The sequence below is a fragment of the Pocillopora verrucosa genome, chromosome 11 (genome assembly GCF_036669915.1).
Source record: "Pocillopora verrucosa isolate sample1 chromosome 11, ASM3666991v2, whole genome shotgun sequence".
Lineage (NCBI taxonomy): Eukaryota > Metazoa > Cnidaria > Anthozoa > Scleractinia > Pocilloporidae > Pocillopora > Pocillopora verrucosa.
In genome coordinates, this window is record NC_089322.1 from 6,034,859 (window position 1) to 6,057,859 (window position 23,001).

The following is a 23,001-nucleotide window of genomic DNA, read 5'->3' on the forward strand; positions in this document are numbered from 1 at the left end:
CCCAGGGTTGAATAGGAATCTCTCGACTCAGACTCCAACACGCAGACTATGGGGCCTCCACACCTCTAATTCTTTCTGCAAATGTACCATATGTAATTCAAAACATTTTTCATAAGCTACCCAAGTCCCTTATGTGAGCAACGCCTCATTTATCAGGCCTAACAAGGCCAAAAAAGCTTTACATGGCTGCTAACTTTGCCTTTTTGGTAGTAACGATCTAGAGTCAGTAGCATTGATGCCATAAGGCATTTTCCATGGATGCAGCCGGTACTTTGTCATTTGGAAACCATCCTCTTGACGTACTACACAAATAGAACTCTGCTGGTGGTTTGTTAGCGAAGTGAGACAGGGTGGTTACCAAGCGCTGCACATCGAGCTACTGAGCTACACATCAAGAAGGACTCGTAAGACAGGAATTCAGGGACGATGTGGATTTGGGTTACAGAGGAATGTTCAGAGAAGTGGAAGAAAGGAGAAAAACAGGTATATGTTAATGTTGAAACAAAGTCTATGGTGGAGTAAAGAAATTGAGGATAACCGATGGAAAGGAGTAATGAAGGAATAGGAAAAGGGGACAGTTCAGTAATTGTATGGATTTACAGCAGATTACAGAGTATTGAAAAGAAAAACAGTGGGTTGGGAAAGTTTTTTTTTAACCCTTTACACCCTAAATTCAGTACTCATATTCTCCATACAGCTCTTTATACATTTCCTAAGGTGCTGACAAGGAGAATTTGTTTACCAATCAAAAGCTTCTTTTGTTGATGATCATTTCCTTTACACTCATGACCTTAACTTGTGATTTAGGTGTGATATTGTAAGGAGAAATTTGATGTTAGTCACTGTTAGGATATAAAGGGTTAATTTTCCATTTAAGTTTTTTTTTCTCTCAGTGAACTGGCAAAATAAAACAAAAATGATCAAGAAAACAACCCAACAACAAACAGATCTTAGAGAAACCTCCTCAGGAAATATTCAGTTTTTCTTGAAGATATTATTTTCTCTCTAAAATTTAATATACTTTCTGGGAGACACTGTTGATTCTCATGTTTACATTGCATATTAGCCCATCTCAAGAATTACAATTTTTGATGTTTTTCAGATTTTTTCAACTTGTTGTCGGCCACCCAGCCTTTTCAAAAGATGAAGATTTGCAGAAGGTTTTGAAAGAGGACAATGTGAGTTTTTCAAATAATAAGATGCTCTTACAGATATTTGGCCATGATCCCTGTGAGTGTGGGTGATTTTTTCCACAAAATTTGTAAACTGACATACTATGGCAAAAGAACACTTGATTTAAACTCCATAGGTATATTTTTCATATAATCAACAATAATTGTGACTATTTTCATCTTAAGGGGTCATAAATGTTTTAAAGATAAAATCAGTTGACACAACATCCACTGAGCCACCTCTAAGGAATTATGTAGAAATGGAGTGAAAATTGAACTGCAATTCACTGCAACAATAAGCTCTTCCACCAGTCAATGTTGTAGAATGGTGTAAAACAATTAAAGAAACATTGTACATAAGAAGAAGAGTTAAAAGTAAGGAATATAATTGGTATGCTATTCCAGAATATTGCCATTTCAATGGTAGTGTGTTGACAATTTTCTCGCTGATTGTATGTATATATGCCTGGGGGATTTCTTTTGTGACAAAATGTCTGTTGCAACTTGGTGAAACTAAGTTTGATAATCATTATTAAACTCCTTGCTCTGAGAAATTAATCTCTTTTCAACTCAGTGATCAGTGGCTTAATGGCATCTCATGCTCATACACTTACAGTGTAAGGTATAAACACTTCTTTTTATTACATAGCTTGCGGTGAGAAGCAAAGTGAAAAAGGGTCTTAGGACAAGTCTATATCATGAGCTGTGGATGATTTCAGGCATCATAGTCACAAGGTACAAAATGTTCCAGGATTTTTGTATGCTTTTTTGTTTTGTTTTGATTTTTTTTATCTAAGAAGTCTTTATTTAGTAAAATTGTGATATCACTGAATTATTGTTTAATTACATACAGTGTATGTCTCATTCAGGGCTGTAAAATATGAATAATTGTAGTTTGAATTGTGGTATACAGAGAGACAGTGTTTTAACCCTTCACGCTCTAACATCAGTATGCATATTCTCCATACTGTTCTCTAAACATTTTCTAAGATGCTGACATGGAGAATTTGTCTAACAATCAAGAGCTTCTCTAGTCAGTGATCAGCTTGTTTATTCTCCTGACCTTAATGTTTGATTCAGGAAGGATACAGTTAGGAGAAAATAGATGTCAGTCACTCTTAGGGGTTAAACTGCTGAATACTTGGTCCTTCTTTATCAGTGTTAACCCTTTCACTCCCAAGATCTGATTGTAAATTCTCCCCTTTAGCTGCTACATATTTCCCTATAAATTAGTTGTGAGAACTTGATACTAGATCAAGATAAAAGCTTCAACCTGACAGGTTTGAATATTCTCATTACCTGCTTGCTGAATAATGCATGGATATTATAGGGAGAAGTTTCATGTTAATCACTTGTGAGAGTTAAAGGGTTAAACCCTTTACAGGCCTCTCACCAGCTCATGTTGCTCCAGGCCTCATTCTCTCCTGCAGGTGAAGAAGCACTTTAGCCAAAGTGCAATTAACCCTTAAACTCCCAAGATCTGATTTTCAATTCTTCCCTCTAACTGCTACACTTGTCCTTATAGATTAGCAATGAGAATTTTGTGTTCAATCAGCATAACATCTTGTACCTGATGAGTTTTAGTATTCTGATTACCTGTTTGCTGAATAATGTATGGATACTATGGGGAGAAGTTACATGTTCATCAGTTCTGGGTGTCAAAGGGTTATAGAGGCCCTGCTCACAGATGACCTTTTTTCTTTTTTTTAATTTAACCATTATGCAAATAACTTAGCCTTCCTAGAAATACAAATAACCAGAAGTTGTTCCTCTTGGTTAGGATCTTGATGAAGAATTTCAGAAGAAAAGAGATTTTGTGGAGGAGTACACACCACTTACCAAGGAGACATATGGGGTCAGTAGTTGTTATATTTTTCCAAATAGAATCTTACTCCAGGGGTGCATTATGATTCAGTCATTCTCTTTACTGTTTGCTATACAATTCATATGATGTTTGTTCAGAGAATTTGGTTTTGGATCATACATACAGTGTATGTCTCATTCAGGGCTGTGAAATATGAATTATTGTAGTTTGAATTATGGCATACAGAGAGACAGTGTTTTAACCCTTCACATCCTAACATCAGTATGCATATTCTCCATACTGTTCTCTAGACATTTCCTAAGATGCTGACATGGAGAATTTGTCTAACAATTAAGAGCTTCTTTAGTCTGTAATCAGTTCCTTTATTCTCCTGACCTTAATGTTTGATTCAGTGGGGATATGGTAAGGAGAAATTAGATGTCAGTCACTCTCAGGGATTAAGCTGCTGATTACTTGGTCCCTCCTTACCAGTGTTAACCCTTCACAGGCCTCTTGGCAGCTTGTGTTTCTCTACTAGGCCTCATTCTCTTCTGCAAGTGAAGAAACACTCTTGCCAAAGTGCAATTAACCCTCAAACTCCCAAGATCTGACTTGTAATTGGACAGTTGAAGCAACGAATCATACTAAGTTCAGTCAGCCAAATCCACCAATCACAGAGTTAATCACAATAACCATAGCATCAACCACTTGTCTCAAAAAAAAAATTAAGAATTTCCAAAATGGAGACATATTTTTTTACTGTAGACATTGTCTATACCAGAGATATTTGACCTAAATGTATTTCTTGTTTTCAGAAATAATAACAATTAAGATTAAATGTAACAGGACTTTTTGTCGTCCACTTCTTTCTGTGATCATACTCGTGATTGACAAATTGGTCTCTTGCTTTGCAGTCGTCCAATTTTGTTAATCACGGGTATGATAACAACAGACCGAATGAGACTCCACTCAGTCCTATTACCATTGTAGATTGGCTGGAAATGGTGGCAAAAATCCAGCAATTACTTGAAATTTAATCAGCAAATATTTCATGACAGAAAGAAATTTTCCAATTTTGTGAAGGCTACCAGCCTTGAATGAAGGCTCCAGAACATTCAATAAACACTTAACATGGTGAATTTTCAACTTTATGTTGTTTTCATGCAGATCATCGTTATACTAAAGAGTGAATGAATTTCTTTACGTCTTCTTATAAAATAATATTTTTATTAAATCTGAATGAATGGGTTTCAAATATGCAAAGTTTTCTACATACTTTCAAGGTAACAGACATTATGGAAAAAAAATTTCCTTTTCAATCCTCTGAAAAGTACCAACCAAAAAATTGATTTCCTTTGTATTGAAAAGCTTTTGAAATTTATATTAGATATAGCGATGGTAAGTTTTTGTTTGAATTGCTTCAAAATTACCTGTAAGGCAGAACTTGACGTTTTCAGTTGACTTAAATGTGAATATACTTCTTATTCTGACGAAAACTATGTTTTTCCAGTGTAATTATTTTTTTCAATATAGAATGGACCATATACAATGCTAGTTGTCGTTTCAGCTCTACCAAAGTCCTTAACTCTGTTTGAGACGACTGACTCCCCCTCCTTTCCTCCTTAAAACTATGTGATCCCATCCTCTCCCTTAAAAAAAAATGACTCTTTCTTTAGTATCGCCGCTAACCCAGAAATTAAGCCCGAAACGACAAAACTTCCTTAATGATCCCCTCCTCCTAACCCTACCCCTACCTACAATTTAGTCATCTGCTGTTTGAATGACCTGGATTCTTTTCTAATGAGATCAGGCGCAAATCTGTCTGCTGCTGACGTTTAGTTGTGAAAGTCAACACGTGAAATGTCATCAGATATGCTGCGCTCTGCAAGTTGGTTTCACTTTTGAGCGTGGTTGCTTCCGAGCAGTACTTTGTCATTTTGTTGGCTGAAACGTCGACTTGTTCCCGCGATAGTTCCTGAAATCCTCAACGAAGTAAGTATAGATCATTTGTAATCAAGATTCGCGAAGAAAATTCCGAAAAGCGTTTGTTTATAACGAGACCAAAGCTCGGTTTAAGACCATTAAGGGTGTTGTTAAAAATTCTTGCTCGTAGACTCAAACTGCAAAGCTTAACGGCTCTATGAACGAGTTTAACCCTGCTTCATTTTAACCATTTATCAAATGCTAAGTCGATTTCGTTTTCAATACAACAAATTAGGAATTTGTTCTTCATTCATTTTCAGAACTATGGTTTCTCTTAATTAGACGGAATTAATACGATTCTTGATTTGCTGAGTGGTAAATCTTATCTCGTATGAAGAAACTGTGGTTATTCATCGTCGTTAAATACAATATTAGCTAAAGTATAATCGTATACATTGCGCTTTGTTTTCACCTCCGATGTACGTAGATCGAGACGTTTCGCTTGCAAGCAAACGGCCCGGAGTCTTTTTCGTGCGAGCTCGGCCATCACAATCTACAGCGGCAGTGAAAAGATCGAGAGACAAAGGATACCACTTATCGGCCATAGTTGTTCCTCAAGGAAATAAAATTAGCCTCGTTGGTAAGTACATTGTGTTATAGCGTAATTTAGTTGTTTCTGTAGCAGGCCAGGGCTTGCTTATTTGAAACTGAAACTAAACATTTACCTGCCTTTAGAAAACAGAAAAAATTACAGTACTAGTCTTCGATTTCGAGATTGATGAAGGATCTTGATCTTTCTTTCTCTATCGATTTAGTCATTGCGTGTGTTTTGATGATGGGGAAGTTTTTCGACTGTCGGTTGTCTGAGAGAAACAAACAGACAAAAACAACTCCGCAGTCGATCAGAGATCCAATATTTCGAATTTACCGTTCAGTCCACAAACATTTTTTCTCTAATTTTGTAACGTTACACGCTCTTAGCTTGCTGTGCATTTTGATGAAGAAAGTGTAAGGTTTGTCTTATTGTTGAAAATTGTGAACTTTAAACTGAATTGTGTTCGTTCGAAAGTTTTACCTCTGGTGAAAGACTCTCAATTTAGAACATTTTCCTTGTCTCAATGCGGTTCGAAAAAAAATTTTCATCAGAACATTCTAGAAGAAGACACGGGAATATGATTGACCTCTGCCCAAGAGCTTACTCCAATTACTTAAAATATCACATCAGACACGACTACAGTAAGAAAATCGCCAAATTTAGCATTTTCTTGATGTTGTCTTTTGTCTGCTTTGTATTCATTGAGGGAATGTGGAATGGTGTGCAAGTAAACCCCCCTTCCCTTCTCTCTACAACCCACTCTTGCCGATTCGAGAATTTCGTAAAATATTTACTTAAGGACCGAAGAAGGGATCAACGTACAAATGTGACGTTTGCGGTTGTCTACGCCTTCAAAAACCACACGATGTCATCGGATTATTATTTGTTAGGGTCACAATACGTAACACACTGGTTTTACTTTCGTGTTCCTGTTTACGAGTTGAAGGCTGGTTGTGCATGGGCAATTTTTGTTTGTTGTCTTGCGTGGTTCAAATTTTGACAAACCCACTGTTGTACTTATTGCATAGATTCTTTGAAAAAGATATCTTCAGTCTGTTAAAAAAGGCTTCTTAAAATCGAATGTGTTAGCTCTGCTAACACTTAACGGATCAGCGCTCAAATGTGACGTTTGCGGTTGTCTACGCCTTCAAAAACCACGCGATATCATAGCATTATTATTATTTGTTAGGGTCATAATACGTAACACACTGGTTATACTTTCGTGTTCCTGTTTACGAGTTGAAGGCTGATTGTGCATGGGCAATTTTTGTTTGTTGTCTTGCGTGGTTCAAATTTTGACAAACCCACTGTTGTACTTATTGCATAGATTCTTTGATAAATATATCTTCAGTCTGTTAAAAAAGGCTTCTTAAAATCGAATGTGTTATCCTTGTTGCTCTTCTAAAAAGGACTTTGATCAAAACATTCTTGAACATAATTTAAGTTCAATTATTGTAGTAATCATATCAGGCACGGGTGTCTGAAGATTCCTTCTTCATCTGCCTTTCTTTTTGAGTTAGGATGACAGAATGGTGTGTATGTAAATGGCCCCCTTCCCCCTCCACCCCACTTTGCTGATAGGGGAGTTTTTTAGCGAGAAATACAGTACTAGTCTTCGATTTTGAGATTGATGAAGGATCACGAACTTTCTTGTCTGTTTAGTCATTGTGTATGTCTTGATGTTGGGGAGGTTTTGCGAATGTATGTTGTCTAAGAGAACACCATAGAAACAACTCCGCAGTCGATTGGAGATCTTTTCGAATTCACCGTCGTTCATTAAAATAAACAAGGATACATTCAGAAAACTGATATTGATACGACACACGCTGAAGGAGAAGGAGCTTAATAAAACAGTTTCATCAAAAAATAGGTGAAATTGCACAACAATTTCTACAATCGTCAGCCCAGATTAGTGAAAATGTCAAAAGTGACGTTATTTGATGCACTTAATGATTTGACCATCTGATGTGCTGCGTGTGTCAAATGAACGAAAGAACTACTTTGTTTTGTTAGACAATAATGCTGGAAAAAGCAAAGAGCAGATTAACCCCAATATCATTTCGTTAAAGCAGCAGAATTTTTGGTGTGAGAATTATCCATTTTTTATGGACAACGGTACAATATGGAATAAAGTATAATCGTTTATTGCGCTTTGTTTTTGCCTTCAATGTGCAGATCGGGGCGTTTTGATTGCAATCCTTCTTCGTGCGAGGCCGGCCATCACGATCCACAGCGGCAGTGAAAAGATCGAAAGACAAACGATAGCATTTATCAGCCTTAGTTGTTCTTCAAGGCGTTGAAATTAGGGTCGCTGGTGAGTACATTTTGTTATAGAGTAATTTAGTTGTTTCTGTAGCCGGCCATGACTTGCTAATTTCGAAACTAAAACTAAACATATACTAGTCTTCTATCTCAAGATTGATAAAGGATCAGGAACTTTCTTGTCGATTTAGTCATTGCGTATGTTTTGATGTTGGGGAAGTTTTGCAAATGTATGTTGTCTACGAGAACACCATTGAAACAAACTGACAGAAAACAACTCCACAGTCGATTGAGATGTTTTTCGAATTCACCGTTGTCCAAAAAAAATTTTTCCCTAATTTAGTAACCTTATACGCTTTTGCTAGCTGTGCATTTGAATGATGAAATTGTAAGTTATGTGTTATTGCTGAAGATTGTGAACTTTAAACTGAATTGTTCGTTCGAAAGTGTTTCCATCCGTGAAAAACTCTTAATTTAGACCTTTCTCCTAATTTGCTCCAAGAATTGTTTCAATGTGGTTTAAAAACAAAATTTGAGCAGAACATTCTAGAAGAAGACATTCGAATATGGTTGACCTCTGTTCAAGAGCTTACTCCAGTTACTTGAAATATCACACCAGACACGACTGCAGTTAGAAAATCGCTAAATTGAGTATTTTCTTGGTGTTGTCTTTTGTCTGCTTTGAATCCAGAGAGGGAATGTAGAATGGTGTGCAAGTAAAGCTCCCTTCCCTTCACCCCAGAACCCACTCCAACCGATTCGAGAATTTCTTTAAATATTTTCTTAAAGACTGGGCGGAGCTGATGTGCTTTGCTTTCCCACTTTGTAATGTTTTTAGCTACATCGAACTAAACAGCTCTGCTTACACTTAACGGATCAGCGCATAAATGTGGCGTTTGCGGTTATCTACGCCACCAAAAAACACGCAATGTCATCAAATTACTATTTGTTAGGGTCATAATAAGTAACACACTGGTTTTACTTTCGTGTTCTTTTTTACGAGTTGAAGGCTGGTTGCACATGAGCCATTTTTGTGTCTTTTCTTGTGTGGTTGAAATTTTGACTCTTACACCGAAATCAAAACCGATTGTTTTACTTATTGCATAGATTCTTTAAAAAAAGATTTTTACAGTCTGTCTGTGAAAAAGGTTTTTTTTTAAATCCAATGTTTTAACCTCGTTACCGCTCTAAAGAAGGGACTCTGATCAAAACATTCTTGACCATATTTTAAATTCTATTGTTGTTATATCACGCCAGGCACATGTGCTAGAAGCTTGCTTCTTAATCTGTTGTCTTTTTGAGTTAAGGATGTAAGTGTGTATATTAATGCCCCCCCTCCCCACGGCCCCCCCCCCCCCCCCCACCCACACTCTCGCTGATGAGGGAGTTTTTTTTCTTTCGGGGAAGGGATTATATCCCATACCCTAAGGAAAGCAACTCCTTCGTTCTACTTGTTTTAGTCACTCAGTCCTTGGTTATTCTGAAAGAGGACTTTGATCCAAACATTCTATAACAGGACGGTGAAACATCGTTGACCTCTGTTCAAGAATTCACATTTTCTTGCTTAAAAAATGTCACGACAGAGACTCGTAAGGTCAGAAAATCACCAAAATTTAGTATTTCCATGATGCTGTTCTATTATCTACTTACCATTTATGTGAGCAATGTGAAATAGTGTCTAATGCGAGGAATTTTTCACCAACTTTTGTAGAGGGGAGTAAGTTTGAAAAATTTTTAAGATCAACGGGTCGAGGCACATTGTTGCGTTAATTTGCTGGGGGCCAAAAATGGACCAATGATGAAACCAAAGCGAAAACAATTGATATAATACCAGCAGGGTGCAGCTATTTAGGGATGTGAATAATGTGCATTGCGACAAACCCAGATTAGCTTTTGCTTTTGAGTTCCTTGAGTGTTTTGTAGACTACAGAAAGCAGTCTTGTTCTTTATGTTCTTTATCGCAAATGAAGTATGCATACCTCACTGAAAGGTTTCTAAAACTTCAACGACGGTACGTGTACTTCAATCCATTTACATGAAAGTAATGTGTAGCAGTTAAAACTCGTTTTCAACGGAAAATAAACAAGCATACATCCTAGAATACTTATATTGATACGACACAAGTTGGAGGAGAAGGAACTTACTAAAACAGGTTTAGCGGAAGTGTGAAATAGTACAGCGATCTCAACTATCGTCACTTTACATTACTGAAAATGTTAAAAAGTGACGTTATTTGATACATTTTACGATTTCATCATCTGATATGCTGAGTGTGTCAAATGAACGAAAGAACTGCTTTGTTTTGTTGGACAATAATGCTGAAAAAAGCAAAAAGCAAAAAGCAGATTACCCCCGCTGCCATTTCGTTAAAGCAGCAAAACTTTTTGTGTGAGAATTTTCAATTTTTTTTATGGACAACGGCACAATATGAGATGAAGTATAATCGTTTATTGCACTTTGTTTTTACCTTCAATGTACAGATCGGAACGTTTTGATTGCAAGCCTTCTTCGTGCAAGCCCTACCATCACGATCCACAGCGGCAGTGAAAAGATTCAAATACAAACGAGAGCATTTGTCAGCCTTAGTAGTTCCTCAAGGCGCTGAAATTAGCCTCGCTGGTAAGTACATTGAGTTGTTGTGTAAATTTGTAGTTTCTTTAGCGGGCCACAACTTGCTCATTTTGAAACTGAAACGAAACATCCAACTGCTTTTGGACAACAGCAAGAAATACAGTACTGGTCTTCGATCTCGAGATTGATAAAGGATCACGAACTTTCTCGTCGATTTAGTCTTTGCGTACATTTTGATGTTGTGGAGGTTGAATGTATTTTGTCTAAGAGAACACCATAGAGGCAAAGTGGCACAGACAACTCCACAGTCGATTGGAGGTCTTTTCGAATTCACCGTTGTTGTTTATAACCACCTTCCCCTAATTTTATCCGCTCTTGGCTTGCTGTGTATTTTGATAAAGAAATTATAAGGTATGTTTTATTGCTGAAGATTGTGAACTTTAAACTGAATTGTTCGTTCGAAAGTTTTTCCTCCGGTGAAAGACTCTCAATATAGAACTTTTTCCTTGTTTGCTCCAAGAGTTGTTTGCATGCAGTTCTAAGAAAAAATTTTGAGCAGAAAATTCTAGAAGAAGATATGCGAATATGTTTGACCTCTGCCCAAGAACTTACTCCGATTACTTGAAATATTACACCATACACTACTGCAGTTAGAAAATCGTCAACTTGAATATTTTCTTGATGTTTTCTTTTGTCTACTTTGAATTCAGAGAGGGAATGTGGAATGGTGTGCGAGTAAACCCCCCTTCTCTTCACCCCAGAACCCACTCCTAACGATTTGAGAATTTCTTAAAATATTTTTATATTTAAAATTCGTGTTCCTGTTTACGCGTTGAAGGCTTGTTGTGCATGAGTAATTTGTTGTCTTGTGTGGTTGAAATTTTGACGCTTACACAGAAATCAAAACCAACTGTACTGTTGTATTTACTGCATAGATTCTTTGAAAAAAAAATTTTACATTCTTTTAAAAAGGCTTTTTAAAATCTCATGTTTTATCCTTGTTACTGCTCTGAAAAGGACTTTGATCAAAACATTCTTGACCGTATTTTAAATTCGATTGTTGTAATATCACGCCAGGCACCCGTGCTCGAAGGTTGCTTTTTCATCTGTTGTTTTTTTGAGTTAAGGATGTAAGAAAGGTATTTTTAATTCGATTGTTATAGTAATCATATCAGGCACGGGTGTCTGAAGGTTGCCTCTTCATCCGCGTTTTTTCTTGAGTTAGGGATGTTAGAATGGCGTGTATATTAAAGAAAAATTTGAGCAGAACATTCTAGAAGATATCCAAATATGGTTGACCTCTGTTCAAGAGCTTACTCCAATTACTTGAAATATCACACCAGAAACGACTGCAGTTAGAAAATCGCCAGATTCAGTATTTTCTTGAAGTTGTCTTTTGTCTACTTTGTATACATGGAGGGAATGCAGTGTAATGTTTGCAAGTAAACCTCCCTACCCCTCTCCCCACAACCCACTCCTGCCGATTCGAGAATTTCTTACAAATATTTCCTTGAGGACCAGTAGAGAAGAGGTAACGTGCTTTGCTTTCCCAGTTTTTATTTTTTCACTTAACCCGGACTTAACAGCTCTGCTTACACTTAAAGGATCAGCGCACAAACGTGACGTTTGCAGTTATCTACGTTATCCAAAAAGACGCAATGTCACTGGACTATTATTTGTTAGGGTCACAATACGTAACACTCTGATTTCACTTTCGTGTTCCTGTTTACGAGTTGAAGGCTGATTGCGCATAAGCTATTTTTGTTTGTTTTCTTGCCTGGTTGAAATTTTGACGCTAACACAGAAATCAAAACCAACTGTTGAACTTATTTCATAGATTCTTTGAAAAAAGATTATTAAAGTCTGTTAAAAAGGCTTTTTAAAATCTAATGTTTTATCCTTGTTGCTGCTGTGAAAAGGAGTTTGACCAAAACATTCTTGACAATATTTTAAATTAGATTGTTCTAGTCATCAAGCCAGGCACCGGCGCCAGAAGGTTGCCTTTTATTTCGGTTTTTTTCTTGAGTTAGGAATGTTAGAATGATTTGTATATTAATGCCCCCCTCCTTCCTCCCTCCCCCCCTCGTCTTCACCTGATGGGGGAATTTTCTGGAGAAATACCCACAGGACCGGGGTGATATCCCATACCTGAAGGTGAACAACTCCTTTAGTTTCCTCGTTTTAGTCAATCAGTCCTTGGTCATTCAGAAAAAAGGAGTTTGATTCTAAATTGTTCAACCTTTGATTGCAGACAGTTCAAGTATTCCCAAGTTTTGTCAAACTTCTAGAACGGTATGTATCATTTAACTCACTGATTCGAAAGTAAGTTCCAAGTAACCTTTTAAACGGAAGTTGCGTGACATGTGACTCACGCAGTCACGGTTAGGTTAAGATTGAAATAGGAGAGGTGATAATTAGAGTGATAGGTTTGAGGAGAGAGCGTTGGAAGTTTGTGACGTGGTGAACGTTAATGATAAACAATGAAAGAATTTGACGATTGAGAGTACAGTGTACCCCACAAGTTCGGTACACTTTTTCTCTAAATTTATTTTTGTTTCCGATCTCTAGCTTCACAGCAATTATTTCTTTCCTTTCGCCGAGAAACCACGGGTTACCATAGCACGTAAATTAAAGTTAACTATCACGTGTGGTGTGTATCATCATCCTCATTATCATCATCATCGCTTGTTGGGCCAGTAGGTGCATAAGGCCGTCACATTGTCCGCCCAACCCCCCTGCTGCGTGCCACCACACCAGCCACGATCCAGCTTTCGATATCGCCTTGCCTTTTTCCTCTTTCAACAGTCCCTCTCCAACTGGTCTTTGGTCTCCCTCTCGCCCTTTGACATTCTGGTGTCCACCCCAATACCGCAAAAAAGTCGTTCACACCTTCTCTCCTGAGTAAATGTCCTAAACAGTTCCACTTTCTTCTTCCCACCTCGCAACTAATTTTATTGATGTCTACCATTTCAACTACTCTCCTGTTTTTCATTCTTTGCTGCCATCTGGTCCTCAGTATCCGTCTTAGGCATTAGTACTGAAAACTTTTCAGTCTTCTTTCATCGGTCTTTGTGATTTTCCATGTTTCATAACCATGTAGCAGGACCGATCGGACTAAAGTCTTGAATTGGCACATCTTGGCTCTCTTTCCTATTCTTCTGGCTACCCACACCTTCCATAGCCTCTGGAATGCACCTCGTGCCTTCTGCATTCTGTTCCTAATGTCTTCACTGCCTCCACCTTTCTTGTCTACAATAGCTTCAAGATACGCCACCACAATGCTCTCCCTGTTCGTTGCAAACTCCATCCTCAGTGTCTTACTGTTGTCTTCCTCATGATCCAATCCATAGTCAGTAGGAATAAGAATCCTGACATTACGCATCCCTGCTTTACTCTTGACTAAATCTTGAACCAGTCTGATATCTCCCATCCGTCGATTACGGCGCATTCAAACCCTCCGTATATCCCTACTACCACTCTCACCATCTTGCGCGGAATTCCATAGCTCCCCATGGTGTTCCACGAGCTTTCTCTGTGTACCGAATCAAGGGCTTCTTTTCAAAGTCCACAAAGTGCGTGTGCAGACTCGCCCTCCAGTCGTTTGCCTGCTCTAAGATGTTTCTTTAATGTAAAGATCTGTTCAGTTGTATTTCCATTTGGTCTAAAGCCGGCCTGCTCTTTTTCAAGCTTCTTGTCTAAACCTTTCTTGATCCGTTCTAGCAACATCCTGTGGAATATTCTATTGATGGTGGGTAGCAAAGTCACTCCTCTCCAATTTTTACAATCACACAATCACCTTTCTTAAATATATTGACAACCAGTCCCTTCTTACACACTTCTGGTCACCTTTCACTTTTCTAAAGCCTGTTATATCATCAGTCTGCCCACTTGCGGTGTATTCCATGTCAGCCCTTAGTAAGTCTGGGCCCTGGCTTTGTTTTCCTGAACGCATCCTTAACCTCTTGTATTCGCCATCTTCCTATATCGATTTCCTCAATCTACTCCAGTTCTTCTGTTTCTTCTTTCTCTTCCACCGGATTTGTGGGGTCATCTCTGTTTAAAATTTTACTCAAGTTCTCTACCCAGCTCTGCAATCGTTCTTGTGATTCTGTCTTATGCACCCCCAGTTTGTCTTTCACACGCAATTCTCGCCTCCTCTGTTCCCGGCTATTGTCTTGGTTATGCTGTTTAGATCCTCGTTTCTACCATTCTCAGCGGCCTTGTCTGTTGCTGTAGCCCTTTCCTCCAACCAATTCTTCTTATCCTCCCTAGCACTCTCTTTCACTTCCTTTTCTTTCGCACTATACTCCTCTCTCTATCGCTGTTCAAGTCGTTCGAATCTCGCACCCTCTATATTAAGTTTTGCGTCTTACCCCTCCTGAATTTTTTCCCACGTCGTGTCTCCTATCCTTGGCTTGCTCTTCTTTTTTACCTTCCAATAACTTTCTATGTGGCATCTCTGTACGTCACCAAGATCTTGTTGTGCTTCCTTTGAATCTTCTATATCTTATATCGTTGCAAACCTGTTCTTCACTTAAATGTTATATCTCCCCCTGATCTCTTCACTTTGCAAGTAACACACGTCAAATCTCATACTTGTTTTCTTCTTCCCATGCGCCTTTGCCAACTTTAGTCTAATTCTGGTTCTCACCAGGTAGAAGTCACCATATACGTCTGCTCCTCCCATCACTCTTGCGTCCAGAATCGATGTTCTCATGCGTCCATTCACAAAGACATGGTCGAGCTGGTTAACAGTCTTCCCACCTGGTGACTTCCAGGTTAGCTTATAGATCTCTTTACGTGGGAAACTGTTCCAATTACAACTAAGCCATTCGTACCACAGGGATCACATAACCTTTCCCATTATCATTCATGACTCCGACACTAAACTTCCTCAGTACCTCCTCTCTGTTAATGTTGTTACTCCCGTAAGCGTTCAGGTCTTCCATCATCAAAATCATATCATGACTACTGCAGCTTGCAACAGAGTCTAGCAGTTGATTGTTAAATTCATCCTTTCCCTCGTCCATCGTATCGTCTGTTGGTGCATATGCTTTTGTTACCGTTAGATTTTGTGTTTTGAGTAGAATCTTGCCTTAATGGTTCTCATGCAGATTGGCATCCATCCCATTAAGGCTCTCTTTGTCCTCACACTCATCAGGATGGGGACTCCTCCTTGTTGCATTCCCTTATCTCCCACGTACGCCACCCTCTCACTACCTTGCAGTGTTCTTGATCCCATCAGCATGCTTGAACTAAGGGAAAAGTGATCCTTGATGTTAGGAGACTTGCAATTTAGCTTTTGTAAGATTATCATCACCAATTACTTCACAAGCTGAAAAAAACTACCAGCTCAGCAGAAGACGATAATCGTACAGCTTAAAAACTCCCTTGTCATTGACTTCGACCATGAGTTCCCTGCGTAATTTTGTTCTTGGGCTGAGTGATTCAGTGTCAACATTTTAACCTAATTTTTTCTCTCTAATATGCGAAGGGGCCAAATCATGTGAGATCTGTCGAGTTCCATATTTCAGGTCGACTGTGTCTCGAAAAATACCTATCGTGGAACCAAGTGAACACTGAAAGAAAGAAACAAATTAACAAATAAGGAAGCAAGAAGATAGTTTCTTTCACATATAAACCGTATCCTGGTTGCTCTGAACACTTCTCTGTATTATACTGACGTTTAAGTTATGAGTGACAGTGGATCTTTACCACTCTCTTTTCCTCCCTTTTATTAGCCCTTGACGCCATCGAGCAAATTGTTTTGAAAGCGAGAGTTTTTCAATTGCCCTTACTTCCTCTCTAAAATATAATTGACATGTATCAGCGAAAATATCTTGGTAGGTAAATAAATATTCACACCAAGTACCACAAAACCGTTAAAGGATCAGCAAAAGTATAGCGACCTACTCACATAACCGAATTGGGTACTAACATAACTATGGTTTTAATAGGATGTAACTGATGATGGCCACTAGGTTGAAGTACACCACAGAGCAACTGAATTACTACAGGATTTGTTACGTTGTCACTGACATACTAACTGAGGGTCTGCGAACCATCTTCAAACAAGAATGGGACAATCGATACAAGACAACACTGGGAGAATGGAAAGATCAACCCAAAAATGGAATGGACTTCTGGAATGGCGAGTCTACTCGAAACAGAAAAAGAAACGCTGTGCTGTTGACAACCATGAAGAATGGCGATAGAGCTGAGTGGGATTGTACCATGCTGTTTTACGCTATCCTGTATTCAGATTGCATATATTCTCTCAATCCATCAATTAGATCAAATGCGGACGACTTAAGGAAATTTCGAAATGAAGAATTTGCACATATGCCTCGGGGCCACCTCTCCAACGGAGATTTCCAAACTGTCATTACAAAGGTTAAAACTGCATTCCACGCACTCGGTCTCCCGTCAATGGAAATCAACGAAGTTCAAAATCAGACAAACTTCTTAACGGAGGAGTTAAACGAAGTTTTAAGGAAGGTTGACGACTTGAAACAAGAAGTTAAAGACAAAGAAGAGGAACTTCAAGTGAAAGAAGAACAGAGGCTTGCCCTAGAAGAGCAATTAAATTTCGATGTCTCTCCATTTTGTATTCTCCCTCCCAAACCTAGCCACGACATCGCTAGTCGGGAATCTGAAGTTGGTGAAGTTTTACAAAACCTCCAAACACTAAAAGACGCCAATGATGGGTTGAGCATACTGTATTTGTCAGGAAATCCAGGAAGTGGAAAATCTCAGCTGGCCCGTTTAGCAGCCAGGCGATTTTACGACGAGGTCGAACAAATACCTTCTGCAGCTTCATTTGTCATGACGTTGAATGCTGAAAACTCAGAAGCACTTTTGAAATCGTATGTCCTTTTCGCTCAACATTGCAAATGTCCCGGGTATGAAATAACAAACACTTACCGCTCCAAGGATTTGAACACAGACGGGAAGATTTCATATTTCAAGACCTTAATAAGTACAAAAATTGAGCATTACACTTCATGGCTGTTAGTAGTTGATAATGTGACCAGCGAATCTCGTACAAGCGATTATTTGCCACATGCAGACAGCGAGTTGTGGGCAAGGGGTCAGATGCTAATAACAACACAAGACACTGCGTCTATACCGTTGTCAAGCTCTTCCATACGAAATATCTCAATCAGCGCAGGAATGCATCCTGATGATGCGTGCTTTCTGCTTAACCTCCTTTCTGGTATCTCAGATGCCAAGATGGAAAAAGAAATTGCGAAAGAACTAGACTACCAGCCACTTTCATTGGCAGCCGCAGCCACGTATGTGAGACAAAATCGTCAGAATAAAGGAACCTCGAAATTTGGCTGGACCGACTATTTGAAGAAATTGGAAGAGGGGAAACGAAGCAATACTGAAAGCATTCTTGCTGCGACAAATCCAGCCTATCCACAGACCATGACCAAAGCAATAACACTCGCTGTCGAAATGGTGATGGAAAATGATATAATTTTGCATCACATGTTCCTTTTTCTTTCAATGTGTGCATCACAGCCGATACTGCAAGACATTATTATCGAGTATGTTAAAACAATTGATGACGAATTTGAAGATGAAGATATGATAAGAACAAGGATGAGTCGATGTTCACTGTTGCTAATTGAAGAAGAATCAACTGGTGTTTATATTCGAGTCCATGGTGTCGTTCTTGATGTTATTAAATCTGCAACAAAAGGTTTCGCAAAGGATCAAAGCTACAAAGTGGTGTATGGCGCGGTAATGTCTTTCTCAAAATTTGAAGAGCTAGAATCTATTGTTGTGGGAACAAGAATAGTTCCCCATCTTCAAACGTTGAGCTTAAAAATTGAAGACATGTCACTCGGGAAAGGAATACCAGAAGCGACCGAAAGAGCCTTGTGTAATTTTCTGGATGGCCTTTGGAGCCTTAATTACATGTGCCGAAACCATAGTGAGTTTAGAGCGGCGCTAGTCTATGGTAAATGGCTGTTAAAAATTCAGATGAAACAGCTGGGACCTGAGCGTGTTGATGTTGCAAGGTGTTACAACAATCTGGGTAATTTACACAGTGATCTGGGCGACACAGATGAAGCAAAAGACTACTATAAGCGTGCACTGGAGATTCGTCTGAAAAAGCTGGGACCTGACCATGTTGATGTTGCAAGCTCTTACAACAATCTGGGTAGTTTACACAGTGATCTGGGCGACACAGATGAAGCAAAAGACTGCTATGAGCGTGCACTGAAGATTCGCATGAAACAGCTGGGACCTGAGCATGTTGATGTTGCAGGCTCTTACAACAATCTGGGTACTTTACATAAGGCTCTGGGCGACACAGATGAAGCAAAAGACGGCTATGAGCGTGCACTGAAGATTCGTCTGAAAAAGCTGGGACCTGAGCATGTTGATGTTGCAAGCTCTTACAACAATCTGGGTAGTTTACACAGTGATCTGGGCGACACAGATGAAGCAAAAGACTACTTTAAGCGTGCACTGGAGATTCAGATGAAACAGCTGGGACCTGAGCATGTTGATGTTGCAGGCTCTTACAACAATCTGGGTGTTTTACACAGTGATCTGGGCGACACAGATGAAGCAAAAGACTGCTATGAGCGTGCACTGAAGATTCGCATAAAACAGCTGAGACCTGACCATGTTGATGTTGCAAGCTCTTACAACAATCTGGGTAATTTACATATGGCTCTGGGCGACACAGATCAAGCAAAAGACTACTTTAAGCGTGCACTGAAGATTCGCATGAAACAGCTGGGACCTGAGCATGTTGCTGTTGCAAGCTCTTACAACAGTCTGGGTAGTTTACACAGTGATCTGGGCGACACAGATGAAGCAAAAGACTACTTTAAGCGTGCACTGGAGATTAAGATGAAACAGCTGGGACCTGAGCATGTTGATGTTGCAAGCTCTTACAACAATATGGGTGTTTTACACAGGAATCTGGGCGACACAGATGAAGCAAAAGACTGCTATGAGTGTGCACTGAAGATTCGTCTGAAAAAGCTGAGACCTGACCATGTTGATGTTGCAAGCTCTTACAACAATCTGGGTAATTTACATATGGCTCTTGGCGACACAGATCAAGCAAAAGACTACTTTAAGCGTGCACTGAAGATTCGCATGAAACAGCTGGGACCTGAGCATGTTGCTGTTGCAAGCTCTTACAACAGTCTGGGTAGTTTACACAGTGATCTGGGCGACACAGATGAAGCAAAAGACTACTTTAAGCGTGCACTGGAGATTAAGATGAAACAGCTGGGACCTGAGCATGTTGATGTTGCAAGCTCTTACAACAATATGGGTGTTTTACACAGGAATCTGGGCGACACAGATGAAGCAAAAGACTGCTATGAGCGTGCACTGAAGATTCGTCTGAAAAAGCTGAGACCTGACCATGTTGATGTTGCAAGCTCTTACAACAATCTGGGTAATTTACACAGTGATCTGGGCGACACAGATGAAGCAAAAGACTACTTTAAGCGTGCACTGGAGATTAAGATGAAACAGCTGGGACCTGAGCATGTTGATGTTGCAAGCTCTTACAACAATCTGGGTACTTTACATAAGGCTCTGGGCGACACAGATCAAGCAAAAGACTACTTTAAGCGTGCACTGAAGATTCGCATGAAACAGCTGGGACCTGAGCATGTTGATGTTGCAAGGTCTTACAACAATCTGGGTAATTTACACAGTCATCTGGGCGACACAGATGAAGCAAAAGACTGCTATAAGCGTGCACTGGAGATTCAGATGAAACAGCTGGGACCTGAGCATGTTGATGTTGCAACCTCTTACAACAATCTGGGTAGTTTACACAAGGCTCTGGGCGACACAGATGAAGCAAAAGACTGCTATAAGCGTGCACTGGAGATTCAGATGAAACAGCTGGGACCTGAGCATGTTGCTGTTGCAACCTCTTACAACAATCTGGGTAGTTTACACAGTGATCTGGGCGACACAGATGAAGCAAAAGACTACTTTAAGCGTGCACTGAAGATTCGCATGAAACAGCTGGGACCTGAGCATGTTGATGTTGCAAGGTCTTACAACAATCTGGGTAATTTACACAGTCATCTGGGCGACACAGATGAAGCAAAAGACTGCTATAAGCGTGCACTGGAGATTCAGATGAAACAGCTGGGACCTGAGCATGTTGATGTTGCAACCTCTTACAACAATCTGGGTACTTTACACAAGGCTCTGGGCGACACAGATGAAGCAAAAGACTGCTATAAGCGTGCACTGGAGATTCAGATGAAACAGCTGGAACCTGAGCATGTTGCTGTTGCAACCTCTTACAACAATCTGGGTAGTTTACACAGTGATCTGGGCGACACAGATGAAGCAAAAGACTACTTTAAGCGTGCACTGAAGATTCGCATGAAACAGCTGGGACCTGAGCATGTTGATGTTGCAAGCTCTTACAACAATCTGGGTAATTTACATATGGCTCTGGGCGACACAGATCAAGCAAAAGACTACTTTAAGCGTGCACTGAAGATTCGCATGAAACAGCTGGGACCTGAGCATGTTGCTGTTGCAAGCTCTTACAACAGTCTGGGTAGTTTACACAGTGATCTGGGCGACACAGATGAAGCAAAAGACTACTTTAAGCGTGCACTGGAGATTAAGATGAAACAGCTGGGACCTGAACATGTTGATGTTGCAAGCTCTTACAACAATCTGGGTAGTTTACACAAGGCTCTGGGCGACACAGATGAAGCAAAAGACTGCTATGAGCGTGCACTGAAGATTCGCATGAAACAGCTGGGACCTGAGCATGTTGATGTTGGAAGCTCTTACATCAATCTGGGTAATTTACACAAGGCTCTGGGCGACGCAGATGAAGCAAAAGACTGCTATAAGCGTGCATTGGTAATTTGTATCTCCAAGTGTGGTCAAGAACATGTAAGGACACTAGAGGTCAGGAGGAACTTATCTCGGCTAAAACAGAAAAGAAAGAGAGTTGACCCTTGTGCTGTTTTGTAAAAGAAGAAAAGAGATTCGTGTTAATAGTTTAGTAACTGTGCTGATTCATAGACGTTGTTGGTCTTTAATTTAGGTTTACTCGTTGTGTTTTCTTTGCACGTGAGAACTTAGACCGTTTTAATTTTTTCATAATATCTTGTATAATTTATGCTTTTAATATTCCGATCTGGAAACTCGCACAATTGATATGGTTTTTGTTATTTCCGAACAAGTAGTTCATTACTTTCTCATTTCTGAGGTTGCTACAAAGGGTTGCAGCTTTACGGATAATCAACAGTCAGAATATGCACCCAAGTAAAGAAATTTTTAAGTTGCTAATCATTGCTGCTTTTTAAGAATCTTGCTCTTTTAAATCTATGATTTTTATCCATATTCATAATTAAGAGAGAATATAGATAAAAGTGGTCCGGCCGATCTAGCTTAAAAAATAGATTTCGCTGATTTCTTGTACATTGAAAGACTTTCATGTCCTTATTCTGGAACCACAATCCACTTCATCTGATCTTTAAAATTTAGCGAGTTATGAGAAATTCAATTCTGATCGCCCCAGCGAACACTCGTGGCGACCCATGTCGAGGCTCAAATTTAAGGTAACATTGGAGGTCGATTTTACGAAAACTGTCATGCCCTTTATAAAACAAACACCAGAACGAGCGATTTAACAAAAACAGTGATTTACTAACTGAAAAAGAGTAGAAATAGATATTATTAGATATTAGACCAAAATCCATGATATTTCGCTGTTCACAGAAAACGTATTAAAGTTTTTCACTTAACGCTTCAGTACTTTATATGTGAAAATTTGAAAACTGCTGTTCACCTCCCGTCCCCGCTCCTCTCTTCCACCCTTCCCCCCCGCCACTTGTCATCAAGGCCCACGTGAGCCTCAGTCACTAGAGTCTGATCAGCGGTTGTCTTAAAGAAATAGCCGTCATTTGTTCCGAACTTCGTAGAAGGAAAATTCTCTGGATAAACTAATTTGGTAACATGCCACAGGATACTAAAGAGAAAATCCCGTTACTGCTTCATCAGGAGCCGTTTAACATCCAAGGTTGAGTGGAAGTAACCTCTCATTCTTGTGGAATCGAAGAGCGAACTTCGATAAAGATCTTAAACGACGCGGTGAATGATGATTTTATATAAAATTCATATATTTGCACTGCGGTGAAGAAATGAAATTAAGAGCTCCTCGCAGCTAAGAACACTACTGAAACGAGTAGTTGAAAATAGGACCTGAAAAAAATTCAGGCACGTACAAGTCCTTTTTTCAACTACTCGTTTCAGTAGTGTTCTTAGTGACGTGGTGAAGTCTCACAATGTACTGGCTCACAATTTCTAATACCCACATTCCTACAAACTCCTCTCTCATCTTGAAGAAAAAATTTTAAACGAAAGTTTAATTTTTTTTTCAATTAGACTTGAGGGTTGAAAATATCATTAGTTTTTCTCATACAGGGCTCCCTCCCCTTCTCCCTAATCAAAAATTTCTCATGAAAGCCTAATTAAAGCCTGGATAGCGCGTGGGTGATCATTATCATGTCGTAAAGAATTTACTTGCATGGGGATGGGGTTATTTATTGATGAAAAAAAGGGCTATTGCGCAGTACATCATCGGTACAAAATTATCCCTCATACCTACAAGAGCTCTCCTTAATTGATTTGCCAAAACTAACATTGGG

At 39.4% G+C, this 23,001-nt stretch overlaps 1 protein-coding gene across 3 annotated transcripts; it reads left to right on the forward strand.

The window, feature by feature from the left end:
* The first annotated feature begins 3,264 nt into the window (after window positions 1-3,264).
* LOC131795269 (tetratricopeptide repeat protein 28) lies at window positions 3,265-22,098 on the forward strand. Of its 3 annotated transcripts, XM_066174674.1 has the most exons (6): window positions 3,265-4,968; window positions 5,387-5,539; window positions 7,670-7,808; window positions 10,237-10,375; window positions 12,579-12,619; window positions 16,285-22,098. In XM_066174674.1, the coding sequence occupies exon 6, from the start codon at window positions 16,295-16,297 to the stop codon at window positions 21,320-21,322; it is 5,028 nt and encodes a 1,675-aa protein (XP_066030771.1). In that variant the 5' UTR covers window positions 3,265-4,968; window positions 5,387-5,539; window positions 7,670-7,808; window positions 10,237-10,375; window positions 12,579-12,619; window positions 16,285-16,294; the 3' UTR covers window positions 21,323-22,098. The 3 variants fall into 3 exon arrangements, with proteins under 3 accessions (XP_066030771.1, XP_066030772.1, XP_066030773.1); XM_066174675.1 differs by lacking the exon at window positions 7,670-7,808; XM_066174676.1 differs by lacking the exons at window positions 3,265-4,968; window positions 5,387-5,539; window positions 7,670-7,808; window positions 10,237-10,375; window positions 12,579-12,619 and adding an exon at window positions 14,468-15,105.
* Window positions 22,099-23,001: the final 903 nt, after the last annotated feature.